General features: G+C 44.6%; 1 protein-coding gene across 5 annotated transcripts in view; it reads right to left on the bottom strand.

Moving 5' to 3' along the window:
- STAU1 (staufen double-stranded RNA binding protein 1) overlaps positions 1–18,564 on the bottom strand; it is a 29,426-nt gene extending 10,862 nt beyond the window's left edge. For 3 of the 5 annotated variants that reach the window (XM_032705187.1, XM_032705191.1, XM_032705192.1), the window contains exons 1-7: positions 18,397–18,518; positions 13,316–13,382; positions 8,516–8,792; positions 7,347–7,471; positions 6,319–6,475; positions 4,629–4,767; positions 3,785–3,950 (exon numbers count right to left, since the gene is read on the bottom strand). In XM_032705187.1, coding sequence (XP_032561078.1) covers positions 3,785–3,950; positions 4,629–4,767; positions 6,319–6,475; positions 7,347–7,471; positions 8,516–8,708 — 780 coding nt within the window. In that variant the 5' untranslated portion in view covers positions 8,709–8,792; positions 13,316–13,382; positions 18,397–18,518. Of the gene's footprint in view, positions 1–3,784; positions 3,951–4,628; positions 4,768–6,318; positions 6,476–7,346; positions 7,472–8,515; positions 8,793–13,315; positions 13,383–18,396 lie in introns of all 5 variants that reach the window. The other 2 variants (XM_032705190.1, XM_032705188.1) reach the window with 2 other exon arrangements.
- Positions 18,565–19,158: the final 594 nt, after the last annotated feature.

The raw sequence follows: 19,158 nt of genomic DNA, 5'->3' as shown, positions 1-19,158 counted from the left end.
CAGGGCAGGGGCAGCTCTGAACACAGAGCCCACAGGGGACAGCAGCCCCTGGAGCATCCCCCCAGCCCCTCACCCTTCCCAGCACGAGGCAGAACTGGTAAAGCCCAGACTGAATACACAAGTCAAAGCCTTGATTTCAAATGCAACTGGTAAGTTCAGCAGGAATAGCAGCAGAAGGAATATCTGAACCCCCTAAGGCCATGTTCACTCCAGCCTGGGGGTTCCAGGACAAGTCTGTCACTGCCCTCACTGACAAACATGAGCACAACCACTTCCATTACAAATATTTTTCCACTTCTTGTAGTTTTAGCTATATTCTAGTTTTTCGAATTCCAACATTTTTCTTTACTAAGATAACCCAGACTTCTCTTTACTGGACTAAATTTTGCCACTTAACACTCTTTCAAGAGAATACAAATTAATAGAACAGAATTATTTGCTCTATTATGCTGTATATTCTTGACATATTCCAAGCCTATGCACAGTGCAAAACAGAGGTTCTTTTCTTCAATACCTTTATCTAAAAAGAGTAAATTAATAGTAAAATAACAATTAACAGTCTGTAACTATTTTACTGGTTATTCTGCCTCTAGTTCAGTTCTGGATCAGTTTATTTTTTAAATCAAAACTAATCATACACACATGCTCTCTCCTTTTCCTTACACATCTCCAGGCAGGTGATGGCTCAGGTTTGCTTTTGAAGTAGTTTGCATGTGTGCATAGACTAAACTCTCCAAGGAATCTGTGCCTCTAAATCAGGGCAAGACCTCAAATACTAGCATTTACCACTCCTAGCTCTCATCACATTGTTCAAACTCACCTCTAACAAGTGAAAACCAGTCACAAAAGGAAACAAAAGCAATATTAAAAAATCCCAGGCAAGTTACACAAATACTATACTCCATTAGGAGGGATTTGACCCCTTCCAGAACTCCTTCCATGTGCCCTTCCTTAAGACTCCCTGTGAGCCAGTGCTGCACCCCTGGGAAGGTGCTGAGCAGAACTGCCCTGATCAACCACAGCCCAGCCTGAGTCTGCTCTTCCACGTTCAGGGGATAAAGAGGAGCTGACATAAGTTGGCAACAAACACAGAAGCCATTCTGGGTTTAGGATTTTGAGGCCAAAGTCAGAATTGCTGTCCCAAATTCATGCTAGGAAGCCCAGCTCTCTGTATTCCTAAGCTTTCAATCAATGTTGTATCAGGTCTGCCTTTGGCTCTGCCAAGTCACCCTGTCCTGCACCTTCACCACTGTGTCCCAATCCATGTCAAATATGACACTGGGTTCTTCAGGCAGGGCTTGGTCCAGCTGAGGGCTAATATTGCTACACTTTTTTCCTGCCACTTGCTTCTAGATTTGCAACCCAAGTAGGTGTGGGAAATGGTCATTCTTACCCTTTAAGTCTAATCATTTTATTCAATGATATCTTCTTAGAATCACAGGATCGTTTAGGTTGGAAAAGACCTTTGAGATTATTAAGCCCATTTAATATTTTGATCATTAATCATTTAATATTTTCTAATTTAAAAATACAAGAGTAAAATCGCATAAAAACAAACATTTGTGATGAAAAATAATAATAAAAAAATGTACAAAATTACAACCCCCCCCAAAACACAAGAGTTCAAACTTCAGAATATTCTGTTTACACAAACACACACACACAAACAGAACACACAGAAATAACTACATTTAAAAAGACAATTACTGGCAACATCAAATGACTGGTAGGAAGTATCAGGATTATATCTCCTTGTGAAACCCTAATTTGCCTCCCTTGTAAACAGGCATTTTAATAGCATCTCTCATGACCTCACACTCCTGTATCCTTCCAGATCCTTTTCTCACTGGATGCAGGAATGAACAAGGCTCACTTAGCACCAAAACCTTCCTTATTCTACCTTCATCTTGTCTAGTATAAAATGCTGATACAGAAACAATTCCTTCAGACATTTCTAAAACTACAATACCTGAAAGCCACAAGTACTAATGAATTTAAGTACCAAACTTTAAATGAAGACCTGATTTATCCGAGTGCTTGTTGTAAACCAGCACCCCCTGTTCCAAGGCCTGCTCTCCTCTCCCTAAGCTGCATTTCCTACTATTCCTTTTGCAGACTAAATCAAACATAAATTGAAAAACAAAATCACAAATGCAGGTTTCTCAGGGTTCAGACACCATTCAGGTCCTGTTTTATTAAGAAAACAATTCTCCCTTCTTGCAATCTCCCTTCACCCCTGGATTCACAGCCCTCACACCAAACAAGACATCCCACAGAACAGGGGATGTGGTCATGGAAAACAGTGGCAGAGCTTGTTCTGAAGACCTCACATTACCCACCTTTTAAACACAACTCTAGAAATTTTCAGAAAGTCACCTGCACAGAAGCATTTCTAAAACAGGGAACAGAAAACAATCCAGTGACATGTGAGCCCATGACTTCCTGCAGAGCTGCTCCCTGGGTCTGGCACAGACCTGGGCTCCCTGAGGGGCAAAACAGCTGATGAGAGCAGGTTGTCTTTTACAGGGTGGGTGCAAAGAGAGAATGTTCTGCACCACTGGCACAGAACAACAACAACTCTGGAATTTGGGGTTCCCTGCACTGAAGGGGCACATCCTCCTCTGCCTTGGCCTCTCCTGCACAAAGCCCAGCTGGTCCCTGCCCGCACTCTGCCTATCCCAGTTCAGATTTCAGTGCAGAGCTCACCCCCACTCTCTCAGTTCCTGCTCCCAGCACCACTCCCTTCTCCCCAACAGCATCTGTAATCCCTAATGGCCTCCATCATCCAATAAACTGCATTCCCTTACGCAAATCACCTCCCCCAGCACCTCCCAGGCCTCTTCCTGAGCCAGTGCTTTTGCCCAATTACCTGGCACTGCTCTCTCTCACACACACTCAGAGTTAACTCCAAGTCCCTTGGCTTCACATCACATGTCCTCAAGCCTCTTGCTCTGCCATTCCTGGCAGTTTCCAGCTATTTTTATTTTCTCAGTCTGAGACCCCTTATTACCTTCTTGCCCACTTCTTCATTTTCCTTCTTTCTCAGCACACAGCCAGACTCCATGTCCAGCACGTTCTCCCAAACTCCACATTGCAAGTTACTAGTTCTGTCTTTGGCCAAGGCAGCCAACACACAGGGAGCTGTGCAGGCTCTCAGCCAGCCCAGGAGCTGAGTGACTCCTGTGCCCACAGTGAGACCTGCTGCCTAAAGCCACTTAACAAAAAAACACGAAAAAAGCAATAACAGGGTATTGGAATGGAAAGTGCTGGGCAGCCATAAATATATGAAGGGATACAAATTGAGTTCCTATATTCAAATCAAAATGTGTGTATGAGTTTACTACTTCCATGAACTTCCTGCTCTTTTAGAACTCCCATGGTTCTTTCCAAAATCATGTAGGAATTTTGCCCAGGAAGTAAAATCCATGTCTGATTTTTATGTTGCCCATTTATACACATCTTCAGAAGTTTGTGTATGATCTGTACCTGGTTAGATATTAATTCCTATCTATGCTTCCAGTGCTCATATCTGACAGAGGTCTAGAGCATTGCTGTGAAAAAATATGACAGTAAAAGAATTAACAAAGCTTCATCTGGGAAAACTCTAGTTCCATAGAAATTTATGCTTTAAATCAGTGTTTCTATTGACATAAGAAGGTCCCCCACTACTGCACAGAATTAAATTTCCCAACTGTCCTCTTCCTCTCAATAAGGAAAAAATTCTACAATAATATCTCAGTTTATCTTAGCAAATTATGCTTAAAACACTAAGACTAATTCCCACCTCTGGTTTCTCAGGCAAGGGCTCATTCTGCAGAACTTTCAGTGCTTTAGCAGCTGCATCATGTTTAGCAGCTTGTCTTGTTCTTCCTTTCCCATGAAACTGCTGCCCTCCAATTGAAAGCTCCACTTGATAAAGTAAGGGCCCGACAGGAAAAGGGTAAAAGTACCTGCAAAGGGAGAGGTAAATAAGCAGAAGGTTTGGCCTAAAAAGTAAACAGACACCTAAGTTAGATGTGGGTGAATCTCTTGGATATCAGTAACCACAACTTGGCACTGAAGCATTAGGATTAAAAAGCCACATCTTGATTTGGAGTGTAAACGAATTTAGGGAGAAACCTTTGAAGCAAATATCAACATTCCTTGTTTTACAATAGGAACACATTTCTGACCAAGTACAACACAAAGACAACATAACTGCACTTTTATAGACTTGCCAGGTCAGTCAGTTTTGAATTCTACGTGCCCATATAAAATTCTTTAAAACTGAAGCTTTAATTTAAATAGTTTCAGAAAGAACATCAAATTGCTTTCTTCACTTTTGCTTTTGCACAGAAAGGGAATGCAAGAAATATTTAGGTATTTGCTTAGTGAAGCTGGCTATGCCTGAGTGCCCTCAAAAACACTTCAACATTTGGCCCAGCTCCCTTGCAATACAACAAACCACTGGAAATAAAACAAATTACGGACATTAGTGGGTGCCCTTCTCCAACCCTCTGGCCTCATAGGCTGGCTCTGCTTCAGCTGAGTGTCCCTCTGAGGGTGACACAGCCAGTCTTAGGAGGCAGCAGCAGAGCCTGGGGAGGTGAGAGCAGAGGTTCCAGGGCAGGAGAACCCCGTGCACGTACCGTGGGGGGTAGGTGCCACCCCGCATGGTGTAGTTGTAGGTGGATCTCATCCCCGTGTACGGATCGATGGGCTTGTACATGGGCTTCTTCCCCAGCTTCATGCACAGTGCATTCAGCTCCACTGTGGGGGTTACACTGTCTGAAGGAAAAGGAACAGGAAGGGTTGGCCAGCTGTCTCAAGGAACAGAGACAACCTAAGCTCTTATGCTGTCTCACAGCACGGAAAAATGAGCTTAAGTTTTGCCACATGCAATATCTGAAATGACTGAATTCCAAACAGAACTGCTAATGAACACAAAGAGAATAAGTCTATCTGATGTACACTAAATCAGCAGTTGTGACAAATCCTGTTACAAAAAAGTGCATTTGCTGGGGGTTTGTTTTGGTTTTATTTTGTTTTTGTTTTTTTTAATTTTGCTTTAAATTTCTAAAGCTGCTAATTTACTTATGTTCACAGCATATCTAACAATGTGGTCTGCAGAAAAGAAGCTCCTCTTCTACAAAAAGTCCTTTTAAATTACCAGATATGCTACATTCCTTCTGTGTTTCTTGTTTACTGAGAATCAAATATTTCTCTGTACTCAATGACCTATGAATGGTTTTTATGACTCCTCACTTTGAAATTGCAACTGGCCTTGGCAAAAGGCAGGTAAATTGCTCCTGAGAGCTAAAATATTTCTCTCAGTATCATGGGGATGAAGAACTGACTCCCTGCCCATTCTCACTGGAGAAAGGAGTCAGTAAGTGTCATTCTCTCTGTCTTTCTGGCTCAGAAATCAGTGTGTACTGCTGTACAAGGGGGTTGGTGTAAGGTGATTGCCAAAACAAAACTAAATTACGGAACAGGTGCACAGACAAAATAAGTAACTGCTAGTTTCAGTATTTTCACTGCTGTCTGTACAAAGTCTTCTAAAGAAGGAATTTAGGTGATAGCTGAACACACTGATGCTGTCCCAGGCTCTGGACTGCAGGGACTGAGTTACACTCAGCTGAGATGTGAACACAGTACATACAGAATTTGACATCTTAAACAGGTCTTAGGAGCAACCTTAGTAACATAAGAAGTTCACTAAACATAACAAATTACAACTTAAATGTTTTCATCTGAATCAATATACATTTATCTTTAAAGAAGTACAAATTACGCAAATGCCAATGTTCTGATCCAATCCCCCACATTATATTTTGGGTTTTTTTGAAATTAAACATGTCCAAAGAAATCTTTATTGTCCAGCTTTTGAATTATTCTCCAGAATTATGTAACACATTCATCTGCCCACACAAAAGATTATTCTTTGCTATGACCGAAATTCCTCATATGGGTTTTTTTTTTTTCTTCTTTTTTAATTAGTGGGGTTTTTTTAGGATTAGGATAAACATCTTTTCCAGGATTTCCCTAAGTGTTACAATACAAAACAGTAAGTCAAGCAGGAGGTTCTTCAACCCTGAATGACTTGATGGAAAAAACTACACATTTAATTTGCTTCTGTGATGATATTTACCATGTCACCTACGACAATCACAGACCAAATCAAGCTGAAGTTCTCACAAGACCTGGCAACTGCCATTGTTAAATAGGCAGAATCACAGTTTTTATTCATCCTGATGCAACTTCAATACATACCAAAAGCAGAAAGGTGTATTCTCCCTACGTACACTTTTTTTTAAAGCAGTTTGTTGTGGCATATACCTGGATTCTTGCCTTCACTACGGGAGGGACGAGCTGTAGGCTTGGGGAATTTTGTCCCTTCCAAAGCTTTGGCAGCTGCTGCGTGTTGCGCTTTTTTAATACTAGTTCCTTCAGCTTCCCAGTGCTGGTCCCCAAGAGTCAGCTGCACTGTAAACACCTCAAAACCAGAGACAGGAACTTTGTTAGGAGCTGCTTCAGAATTCACACAATTTATGAGACCCTCTCACCCAAAACAATGAGTCTTTCAGTGGATGCACAAGTTGAGAATACGGTAATTCAAGCTCTCCTTAACTCCCATGTCATCTCCAGATTTCCAACACCAACAGGATTTCCCTGATGACTGAACTAAGAATTTCACACCAACTGTAGCTGGCAACTCTCCTGCATGAGATCAGACAGGCTAGAAACCCCAAGCACCACATGTGGAGAGGTGACAGCCCCAGGAGAGCTGCTGTGCCCACACCACTGAACAGCAGCCTGGAAGCTACCATTCTGAGTGCCACGTAACTCCACTCCTGCTTTAATACTCTGAAGGGTTTTTTTAAAGACATTTTTCAGCAGTCTGAAGACAGTTAAGTTCACACTGCATCATAAAAGCTTCTACATGCTCACAGGTGAACACAAGTCTATTTGATTACAAGCAAAGTATGTGGGATTAGGAAGGATATACATCGCCCGAAATTTTGACAAATTAATCAGACAAACGGCAAGCCAAGGTCTCCCTGGTAATTTACTTAATTAATTCCAATCAGAATGAAAACACAATCGAACAGATGCTCTGACTGTTATTTTATGTACATGCCAGCTTGCCTCCTTCACACCTTGGAGCTCAAGGGACACTTTGGGAAACCAGCTGTTCAGTCCCCCAGTAACAGCTCCACACTGCCCTACTGTCGGTACTCCGGGGGCTTCCCATCCCTCTCCATGACTCTGGATTACCTTGCACCAAGAGCACACACTTGGCCTTTCCACTCATGGAAGTGAAAGAGTATGAGTGGCAGCAACAGGAAAGCCATGTGAAGATTTACCTTGGAGTGAGCTGGACCTTGCTCACTCAAAAGCTTATACTCGGGCTGAATCTTGTTGAAACGGGCTAACTCATTCACAAGACACATGGGGGTTTTCTCTTTGGGGTTTGCCATGTTTGAAGGAGCTGAAAGATTACATAAAATCAGATAAATGAACAGGTAACTGTGAACTCTACTATCTCTTTCAATTAAAAAAAAAAGAAATCTCAGTGGCTTAGCATTTAGTTGCCTCCAATACACCACTTCCCAGCAAGGACCTGCTGGAATAGCCAGCTCTGATCACTGGCCAAACTGGTAACAATCTCCTGACCTTCAGGATTTCCAAGCAATGCTGGTGCCCAAAAGGAGCATCATTAAATTCAACGTTCTAATGCAAGCCAGAAGTAAGGAGTTAGAATTCCCACATTCAGATGGTATCTTATGTGGTACATTTCAAGGAGAAAATCTTCTAAGTATCTATCAGGGTCATTTGCCTTGAATAATTTCAAAAAGTCAGTTAATTTCTTTTTCCCAATCCTATTTTGCCCTACTAGCTATTTTTTATTTATTACCTTTTATTCACTCTACTGTATTTTATCAGCATAATATATTTATCATTAAACTGGCCATAAAAGAACTAGAGATAATAGAACTAAACAAATTATTTCAAACAACACTTTTTTATATTTAAAACAAGCTATTGGTAGAAAAGATGGATAGCAATATTTCAAAAATTAAATGCCACACAATTCAAAATATTCTTTACTATTCCAAACTTATCAATTAATTATTAGAACCTTGTGGAAAAGTATGCTTCTACCTGTCTCAAACAGATTTCATTCTACAGGGAGAGAGAATAACAAGCTACTGCAGTTGGATAAATATTATTTTTAAAGTATGTGTAGGTGCAAGACATCAGGAGTATATTATGCCTATATACTATATATGTATAGTATATATATATATGCCTATATACTTTCTCTATATATATATTATATAGGCATATATATTTGTGTGTATATATATGTATGTATATATATATATACACATATACATATATAAATATATACACATATACATATATATATACACATATACATACATATATATATACATATACATATATATATGCCTACATAGAGAGACTATAAACACTAAGAATATACACAGTTATTGACACTCATTCTTACCTGCAGCTGCATTGGTGGATGTAACTGAAGCAGAGGGCAAAGCAGAGTTTTGGATAGGTCTGCCTGCATTTTCAGAGGGCAAAGAACTGGTAGTAGAAGGAATACTCAAAGGTTGTGAAAGAGCTGGGGTTTTATTCAATATTTGGCTCCCTGCAAGGGCAGCAGAAGGATTCTGAATCTGAACTTGAGACATGTTCACTTCCAACCAGAGCAGATTACTGTAGGCAAACAGCTTTGAACGCAGACAAACTCCGTGTGGGGAAGACAAATTGCTGACCTAAAACATAAAGATGAAAAAAAAGATTATGCCAAATATTTAGCATTCTCTAACAATCTACTGAAATTATTCCTCCATCAGCAAAAGGGGAAGTGTTCCACCATCCACTGTTCCCATTTTGTCTGCAGTAAGTCACTCACACATCCAATTTTAACAGCAGTTCCATCTATATGCCCTGTCATGTAAGCTTAACACCTCCTGCATTTATAAAAGAGTAGTATAGAAGCTTTATTTATGCTTGTTCATTACTGTCCATCTCTTTTCCTCACCACTGAATCCACTTACAAAGCAAATCCAGTTACCTACACGCATAGCCACAGCTTATACACTGAAGAAAGTGTATAAGTTTCCATGGACAAATGACATTTCATGCATTCTTCCATTTGAAGGTGAACTTTTCCACTTGGAGGGCAAGCAATAAATGTAGTCTTTACAAAACAGCTATTTTAGAGCATGCATCCTTTAATTGTAATCATAGAGTTTTCCCCTGGATACCAAGAATGCTGAGCCACTTCTGAGGGGAAAGAGCTGGTGTGCAGCAGGAAACACCGCAGTGGCTCTGGCTGGGAAAAGTAAAGGTGCAGGAGATCATAAACTGTGTCAGCTACATGTATTCTGAAGGTTACTTCTATTTAAGTCAGGACATGCCTCAGTCACAGTTCAAGCATCAATTTAGAGTCACTTGGCCTTGCAGCACTATAAACAAGTGTTGGAAGTGCTCAGGGGCATCTATGGCCATGTAGGAAAACCCCCCTCGGAGCGCCAGGGGCACCCCAGTCCGTGTGCAGGGCTGTGACAGACCCTTCCTCCACTGACAAATTAGTATTAGATTTCTCTTACACATGGATGCAACATTATCTTCATGCTCAGCCAGTGGAACCTAAATAGACACGAACAGGTCAGCTGCCCATATCCACTTACGAGCCGCGTATCAATTTATTTGTTAAAAATACATTTTACAGCCAAGTAAATCCATTTTACACACAAAGGCACTGGCACATGCACACACACTGGTCACCTACAGATTTGATTAGGGCAGCAAGCAGAGGTTCATTCTTTCATAATTGATAGGTGAAAAGGAGAAATCACTGCTCCAGCTACCACCAGGGAGCTATTAGTGGCAACACAACTCCACTAGTGCTCTGTGAGCTTCAAATTCTGAACCTGTGAATGGACTTCCAAATGTGAGAGGCGCAGCAATGAGTCAGAGGGAAGTTTTTAGCTAGTTACTGACAAAAAAAGCCTATGAGGGGACCCTAGATTAATACATTCATGGGTAGAAAGATTTAATTATTTATTAGATAAGAGGTAAGAAGCTACCGGGAAACAACAGATACACCAACAAATCTACCATCTGGAATATTTTTATTTTGGAAAAAAATATCATAAACATGTCAGACTTATCATATTACCACCTGGATAACTTTGTTTTTACTAGAGAGCAAAAATAGTTCAGATCTCATTAGTCCAGAAAACACATATGTAGATTATAGTCAAAACAAATCCTATATTGGACTACTAAATTTGCAGCAGTTACACACTGGGTGCATTATAACTATGAGTGTGGTATTAGGGAGTCTGCCTAAAGGAAATCTAAGAAATCCTAAGACAAAGAGGAAGAGTGTTTAGAATAAGACTCCAGGGTAATAACTTTATAATCACTAAGTTTCATTCCCACAAGCATCACTTGAAACACTGAAAATTTTCAAACATAACACAACAATAATAATTGCCTGGGAAAGACTATAACAAAGTCTGGCAGTGCAATAAAAAAAGTGAATTCTCCTTTCCTGCTGAAGTGCAACGTCCTCCCAAGTAACTGAACTTACAGTTTCTAACCCACCCGTTTTGAGAAGACGCCACTGAAAGTTGTTATTTTGAAGTCAGGAACATCGGGATGTTTCAGATCATGCTGGAAAGGAAGTCTGGCATTCCTTTCAGAAAACTGCCTCCAAGCAGTTTGCTTTTACAGCAAGGCACTACCCTTCCCATACCTGCCATCACCTGGTTTTAGGGAGGCGGGTTTCAGAACACTTAGGTGAGAGTGGTTTCCAGTCAGACGATGCAGAGAGGAACACTGTGCAATCCCCAGGAATTTTCTTTCCCAAGGAGAGAAATCCCCAACAAGGACAGTACAGTTTGCTTTCTCTGTTTAGGGCCGAGTCCCTGAGAAGCTCAGACACAGGTCAGACATTGCCCAGCTCCCAGCAGGACTCACAGCCCACGGTGCTCGGCCTGGGACAGCTCCTCTGCAAACACCTCCAGGACACAATTCAGCCCTTATCCACCAAAACCTGTGGGGACTTGAGCTCACATCCTACTGCCTCAGACAATAAGGGTTTGGAATCTGCTCCAGTTAGGAGCAGACTTGAGCTGTGCACATCTGCCCACCAGACCAGAGAACTGCAGTGTCCGTAGCCCAAACCTGCTCAGGGCAGAGCCCACGTGCCCAGCCCGGCAAAGCGGCCGCTCGGTCACACCCGCACAGGCTGCAGGGGCCTGGAGAAGGGTTGGAAGCACCTCTCACTGGGAACCACCATGAGCCCTCCCACAGACTCCCAACCAAATGGAAAATCCATTCAGCCCTCACAGACCCTCTGGGATCCAAAAGGCACCCAGGCTCTCCAGGAACCAAGCGCTGAGAGCGAAGCTCAGCTCGGTTGGGCACCTGCCCGATGTCCCAGTGCCACCCACTGTGCAGAACACACACCCCCAGTGCAGGCACAGCCAGGCTTTGAGGAGCAAAACCACCCCAGCAACACCTGGCTCTGCAGCCAGGAGCTTAGGGAGAAAGAACAGAGGTTCAACAGGATCCTTTGAGTGCTCCTTCCCAGGACTGCAAATGGTGGAAGCAGGAAAAGCTGCACTGCCTAACAAACACAAAAGTTAAGGAATCAGTCAGCTCCACCCTTACTGGGAACAAACACCTGGAAGCTGTGGCAGACACTGCTGTTAGGGGTTATCCCCAGCACATCCAGTACCTGGCCACACCAGGCTTTCACCACAGCTGAACAGAAACTTGTGATCAGGGGGGAAACAGAATTGTAATGAAAATAGAACTCTTCCAATAAATATATCATTTTTAACCTAAGAAAATGTAAGGCTTGTTTCTACACAAATTGCTACCTCATCATCATGTTTCTCACTCCTTCACCAACCTCACATTTCTACACTGAGATCAAAAGTTGCCTCTGCACCCTGTAAGTTATCACCAATTCAGAACTATTTCAGAGTTGAGTACACTGAATTCAGGCAGAACCAAGGCAAAGTAGGCATTAAAACCATCTTGTGAAACACTGATATTCCACTCTACAAATTTCTGACAATTTCAGACACTAGGAAGTAGCTTACAAGGTTATACCTTCCAAGATTATATATACAAATATATATTATGCTTTCTTTTTAAAAACACTGAGCTCACATTTTGGCAAGTAACCTCAAAGAACAGTCTGACAAAACAAACTGGAGTTTAGTTTGTATTTTTCAGCTACCTGTGAAGTTGATGCTGTAGTTGATTTGTGGGAAGTATTTAACTCAGGTAGAAGAACTCACTCTCCATCACTGCAGATTTAATTCCAGGTTATCTGGGGATTCTGAAAGGGTTTACAGTGCTTTTACACAGGAATATGCCCTTTACTCTATAGCAGGCTTATAAAAATCATAACTATCCAAGAAAAAAGCACCATACCTAGAAAGTTGAAGCTAACAACTCATAAAGACTGTTTCAGTGGTCAAAAGAACAAAGATGCCAGAATTCCAGGAGATTTTTCCCTGTAATCAGGGGTGAGCTGCTCCAAACTTTTGAAGACAAATACTGGTCTAAGTAACTGATCCCTACACAACACTTGAGGCATTGCTAGAACTCAAACCCACTCAACCATCCAAAGAGAGGGGAAAAGAACTAATGTTTCACTCACACCATCTGAGGCAGCAGCTTATCACACAACTTGCTCCCTTCCCAGCCTCGCACCATTACTTTTCCCTAACTCATCCAAGAGTATTTCAAATGTTCCCGGATCAGTGTTGCACCAGAAGGTTCTCCTGCTGGTCTGGTGGCTGCCATCAAAGGACTCGGTGACCTATGGCCACAGCTCTACCTAGATGGATTTCCAGATGACAGAGGACTGCTCTCCCCACTTGTTTTTAGATTTTTATTTTCTTTTGGTGCATCAACGCCTGGAACGTTCCCAGAAATTGTGAATACATTAAAATGCAGAGTTCAGACATCACTAAGGTAACCAAAGAAATGCACAAAGATGTGAGTGTAGCCTCAGTCCACACAGCCAAAAAGAAATAAAAATCCTCCTGTATAAAAGAAAGAAGACAGCATTTTCAGATAAAAGTTTTCTTAGGGCTTTTTTTGTGTTAGAATTCTCACAGGAATTGCAGATGGAAGCCAGAGGACCAAACAAAAAAACAAACACTTCCTGCGGATAATCATGTTTTGCCACAACTTGTGGTTTCTTCAGTGTGATGTAAACAAAAGGTAAGAAACTTCAATGTTTTAAGTAAGTTTCCAGTACCTTTAGGAGATCCAGAGAGTGAAGATTTGGACTTAGTTCTGAATAGGATATTTATGATGGAGAATGCCTAAAAGAAAAAACACAGAGTTAGAATTTTGCTTCCTAAAGCCAAAAAAAGCTCCTGTAGCAAACCTCTCACCCTGCACTGAGTTTGCCTCATCCATTTGATGATGAGAACTCGCAGGACCCTTCCCACTGACAGGCTGCTCAAGGGAGATGCTTTTCCAAACAGTTTCCAACCTGATCCAAGAATCTTCATTGCTCTTTCCCCAACCCCAAGTGATGTTTCTCACCCAAACAGTGGAATCTCACAATAGTGCTCTTGCAGAATTATAAGAGTCACTTGCCAATTTTCTTTCTGTAGTGAGGCTTCCAGTTCTATGGAAGTCAACCTTCTTCCTCACAGCCTTAGAGATCAGCTCCCAAAATTAGACCCAGACCTTAATTCACAAAGCCAAACCAAAAGCAAGCCACTAACCCAAGAAACTCTGGCAGCTATTAGCTGCAAAAATCTGATACAAATTCTACCTTTTGGCTACATTTCCCATCTAATGATTTCACTCATAAATAGGCATATAAAAAAATCAACCTAGCTAAACCATTTCAGAATAAAATTATCTCAGTACTGCATATGAAACCTGTCACTGCATGGACTGCTCTAAATGGAAATCAAAACCTATTTTATTCTGCTTACAAATATAGCACAAAGTGTTTAATCCTTCTTTTCCATGCCTAAGCCAAGTGCGTGCGGATGCCAGCAGCATCACTACAGCCACAAAATGGGGGAGATCTCACTCCTCAGTGAGGTGAGAGGAGGACAGAGCTCTTGAATTTACTTCAGACAGGCATTTCAAACTCCTCCAATGACTCCCAGAACTCTGCCCAGTTCCCCTGGAGGAGCCCTGTGGAACATGAGGATGCAGAGCCTGAAGCAGCAGCACCACAGTGGCTGTTTGTAACTGGAGAGTGAGGAAGGAAGACAAGAGGATCACAGTCCTATTGGTTCAACTTCTCCTCTAGAAGGTTTTCTGGAGATTAACTAAGCGTCTGGAAAGCAAGGAAATGGATTATACTCACAGGCAGGATCAAGACCAAGTTGCACAAAGCCAATGGAATTTTCTCCACCAGCCATCCCTGCTGGCCCTGCCAGGCTCCAGAAGGAGCAAGCAACAGGTACTGGGCAGGCACTGCCTGCTGATAACCACAGCCCAGACAGCACCATGGGCACAGCACAGTGGAGAAGAGCTACAACCAACAGCACTTCCCAACACAAGGTGATGCTCCCAGGCTGCTCTGGGGAAAGCCATCACCATCCTGAGGTGCAGCAGTGGAGACCCAGCCCGAGCAAGGTCTGTACCAGTCCTGCTCCGTACGCAGGCACTGAGCCCTCAGCTGGAGCTCTGCACCCACGTGGGGACCCCCTCAGCAAAACCAGAGTAGGAAACACCCAAAACTCAGCTTCAGAGAAGTGTAACCTGTGAGGGTCTAAGTACTAAAGGATCTGAACTTGTATATGCTGAAGAGGAGAGGGCTGGCGGGGGACTGACAACGAGCAGTTCACGTGCTTACAAGGTTTTTGGAGTGGAAAAGAATAATCTGTTCTTCATGGTTGAAGTGACAGAACCAGGGGCAAGAGGCTTAAAAGTGCATCAAGAAAACACCTTCTGATAGTAACAGTGGCAATGAATTGCCCTGCATTGGGTGATAGAGGGGATCCACTGGTGGCAAGCTTCAGGGCATTGATAGACATCCACGGAGGATGAGGCTGGCAGACCCAACACCACAGAGGGATGGAGGGATCACTTCACTCCCTGAGTCCCTCCCAGCCTGGATTCCCAGGACTGAACACACTTGTGTGCACCTGGCACGTTTCTGTCTCCTACTGGAGGGACACAACGGCCTTGTTGTTGTAAGACAACAGGTTTGGCAGCACAGGATCTCACGTGGGTCCTGCCACAGACTGGCTCTGAGCTCTGAGAAACCACTTGAAAATACAAGAGACTAAATCCTCAAAGGTTTTATTCACTGTCAGGACCAGCACAGAGAAAGGTGTCCTGTTCTTCAGGAGGCACAGACTCGGAAGGCTGCAGGTTCCAACACTCCCACTGTGCCTCTGTCAGGAGCCAGCTGTGCCCACCATTCCCACCCCGTGTGCACACACTCACTCCTGCCCCACCAGTGCCAGCCAGGGAGGGGTTGGATGGAACCAGGCAGAGCAGGCTGAGAAACAGGACAAATGCCAGATACAACCATCAAATTCAAATTACAAGGGCTTCCTGACGTCACCAACCAAAAATCACGTCACAGACAACATCCAAGAAGGATGTTTAGCTATAGGAAATGAGATGTTGAATGAAGCACTAATTCCTCTCTGAAGAGCAGATGCCCCATGACACTGCACCTGAGCAGTCACTGGCCCTTGGCAGCCAGAGCAAGGCACCTTCCTTGTTCCTCACCACCAGCAAACTGTTCTCAAGCAGGAAAGTTCATTTATCCCCATTTCAACCAGAACAAGAACCCCAAGCCTATCCCTGCCAAAGGATGTGGGTGCCCTGAGGGGGCTGGCAGGACTCAAGGGGCTGAGGGGGGTGTGGAACACACAGCACTGACCCCCTGGCCCCCCCTCACCGGTGGCTCCCAATGTGGCACTCTCCGGTCAGGCAGGACAGCCCAGAGCTGGGGACAGTGACAGCCCAGCTCCCACCACAACCCAGGGGCACCCCACACACAGACCCACCAGGGAACAGCATCTGCTCCCCTGTTTGCAGGCTGGGAACACATCAGTGTTCACTCCCAGACAAAACAGTGGTGAGAACCATTCCCTCTCTCCTCCCATTTTCTAAAGGAGTTTTAAATACTCCAGTGTGGTGGCTGAGTCTCTTTTGTCCCACACTCGACTATTTTGAGGCACGAGGAACAAATTTCCACAAATTCTAGGTTTGTTCAGATGCTTTGTTACCTGAAATACCTTTGAAAAACCCCCATCAGGGGTAGCTTTGAAAGATACAGCATAAAATTCTCAAGCTGCTGCAACAGTGTTTAAGAGCATCTATTTACAACTGGAAAGTCTAAATACTCACTACAAATCAATTAAAAAAAGAATAAATTTTACAGACTTAAGGCTATTTACACAAAATGTAAAATACTGGTTGACCAATGTTTCCTTCTTAGATAAATCATTTTCTAAAATATTTGAGCAAGACAAAAGTCCATCTCAAAGGCAACACTGACTGTAGAAAAAGATGCTGCTCTTTTTGGTGAGGGTACAAACACTAAATGTTATGCAAAGTAGTTTGGGAGCTGAGACATGGATTATTAATAGGAAAACAAAAGCCCAAAATTTGAAAGTAAAAGCTAAAGGAAAAGAGGAAACTAGCACATAAAACAGACAGTTCCAAACATCATGCAAAACCATAAACCAGGAAGTGATATCATGAATGAACAGTAAACTGATACTTTAGCTCAGTTAATGCTGTGACAAAACATGGAATGGTCTGTTTTGGTTTTTTCCCTGCAGCAGAACAGGTCACAAACCCCACTGACACTGCTGAGAGCCAACATGAGATCTCCTGTCCCAGGGCATCCTCAACACCCCAACGAAACCACTGACCCTGGCAGGGATCCTGGACAGAGCAATCAGAAAAAGGGCTTTGTGAAAGCTCCTATGTCTGCAGAATAAAGCTGCTGTTCCTCAGGAAGATCTGAAAGGCACACAGCAGTTTCCAGTTTTGCTCTGACTTTGTAAAGTCACATAATCCCAAGTTTACTTCAACCTATGTTGTGTTTTGTCACAAAACACCTCGTATTCTGACTTGTACTGATAGCATAAACATGATTCATGAGAAAAACTCTGAAGAAAGAAACAGCAGCTGCTTAAAACAACAATATAAAAAAAGAATTGTTTCTTGTATACATCCTTTAAGAAGAGTTTGGAAATAAGATTCTGATCCAACATCAGAAAATAGAAAATATAGTAAAAAACTTGGCCCATTAGGTCTTTAAATTCTCATTGAGACGTAGCAGATTTCCAGTAAATATCTCTGTAAAAGAAGTTTGAACAAATTTGTTGCACATGTGAGATAACCATCAGACAAACAGAGATCACTCTGTTACATCACAGCTGTAGCTGCATCATTAGAAAAGTTCTTAATGGCCCCTAGTATTAAAAGCCCCATATTTCTATCAGTTTCAGTGAGGGAATGATGCAGTACTTGCATATTCTAGTTAGAGGATACAAGATTTTATAAATATACTCTTCCAAAAGCAGACAACAGACTTCATTCAGATATTTTATTTCAGTGCTATATATATATATACACCTAGGCTTCATTGACATTCCAAGGGATGTTCCTCCCAGGTTTGCATTAAACCTGCCAGAAAAGCAATGACAAAAGTACCCAACAGATGAATACATCACAAAAATGGATCTGACAGTACCAAGCACAGCACGCCCTGGGATGGACAACCCAAACCCTGCCAACCTCGAGGACAGACAGAGCCAGTGGAAAGGTTTAAAAGGGACTTGTTGCTTCACACCTCCTGAAAAACTCGTGCAGCGCCCAGGAAACGGGGAGCAGCGATCCCGGGGCAGCGGGGGCTGCGAGACCCGGTGGGCACGGGGTGGGGGGTGGGAAAGCCGGTGCTGGCAGAGCTCGGGGGAGGCTGCCCCTGGGGAGTCCCTGCTCCGCCACCGCCGCCGCCCCTCCTGCCCCAGCAGCCCCGCACGGCCGGGTTGGACCCTGCGGGTTGGGCTCCGGTACCCGCGAGTGCGATGGCCGAGCCCCTCCCCGGGGGGGCCCCGACCCGGCGCTGCCGCCGCCGCCGCCGGGCGGGCAAAGCATTTCGGGCAGAGAGAAGGCAGTGAGCCCTCCCCGCTCCGGGCCCCGACCCGGCGCTGTCACCGCCCGCGGCGCGCCGCGGGCCCATCGCGGTGCGGCCGCGGCAGCGGGCACGGCCCGGGAGCGGCGGCAGGGCGAGCCCCCGCGCTGTGTGCTGGAGTGTGTGTGTGGGGGGGGGGAGGGAAATGGAGCCCCGCGGCCGCCCCCTTCTCCCCGCAGCCCCCGGCGCGGCGCTCCCCTCACCTGCGCTGGGCGCGGCCTGGGCCGGGGCGGGGGCGCTCAGTCCATGGGCCGGGCGGGACCGGCGGCACAGGGCAAACACCAAAGAGAACGGCGGGGCGGCCGGAACTGACGGCACCGCGCGAGCCCCCGCGGGCCCCGCCCCCTCCGCCGCGCCCCGCCCAATGGCCGCGCGGCACCGCCCACCCCGCACGCTCGGCGCCGACTACGACTCCCGGCGTGCCCCGCGCCAGGGGTGCCGGCGGCGGGGAGGCGGACTACAGCTCCCGGCGTGCACCGCGCGGGCGTGGAGGGGCGGGGCCGGGACGCGGCGGCGGAGGAGGGGGGGCGGCGGGAGCGGCTGTTCAGCCGCTCCCGCCGCCCCCCCTCCTCCGCCGCCGCGTCCCGGCCCCGCTTGTTCCCGGGGCGAATCCATGGCCAGGAGGAATCAAAGCCCACACGGAACTGTGTCTATTTTGCATTAAGAAGCAAAAAAAAATCCCAGCTTGACTCAAAGCGAGACGCGGTGCCGGCGCTGCAGCTCCTGGCAGAGCGCTGAGGGGGGGGGGTGGGGTGTGTGAGGGAGGGTATGCTTCAGAAATCAGCGTGTGTGCTCCCGTACGAGGGGGCTGGTGTAAGGTGACTGCCAAAACACAGTTCCATTATGGAACAGGTGGACAGACAAAATAAGTTACTGCTAGTTTTAGTGTTTTCACTGCTGCCTGTACAAAGTGTTTTCCAAAGAAGGAATTTTTAGGTGATGGCAAACACACTGATGCTGTCCCA

This window comes from Chiroxiphia lanceolata, chromosome 17, assembly GCF_009829145.1.
Source record: "Chiroxiphia lanceolata isolate bChiLan1 chromosome 17, bChiLan1.pri, whole genome shotgun sequence".
Taxonomy (NCBI): Eukaryota; Metazoa; Chordata; class Aves; order Passeriformes; family Pipridae; genus Chiroxiphia; species Chiroxiphia lanceolata.
This window is presented reverse-complemented; position numbering and strand designations above follow the sequence as displayed.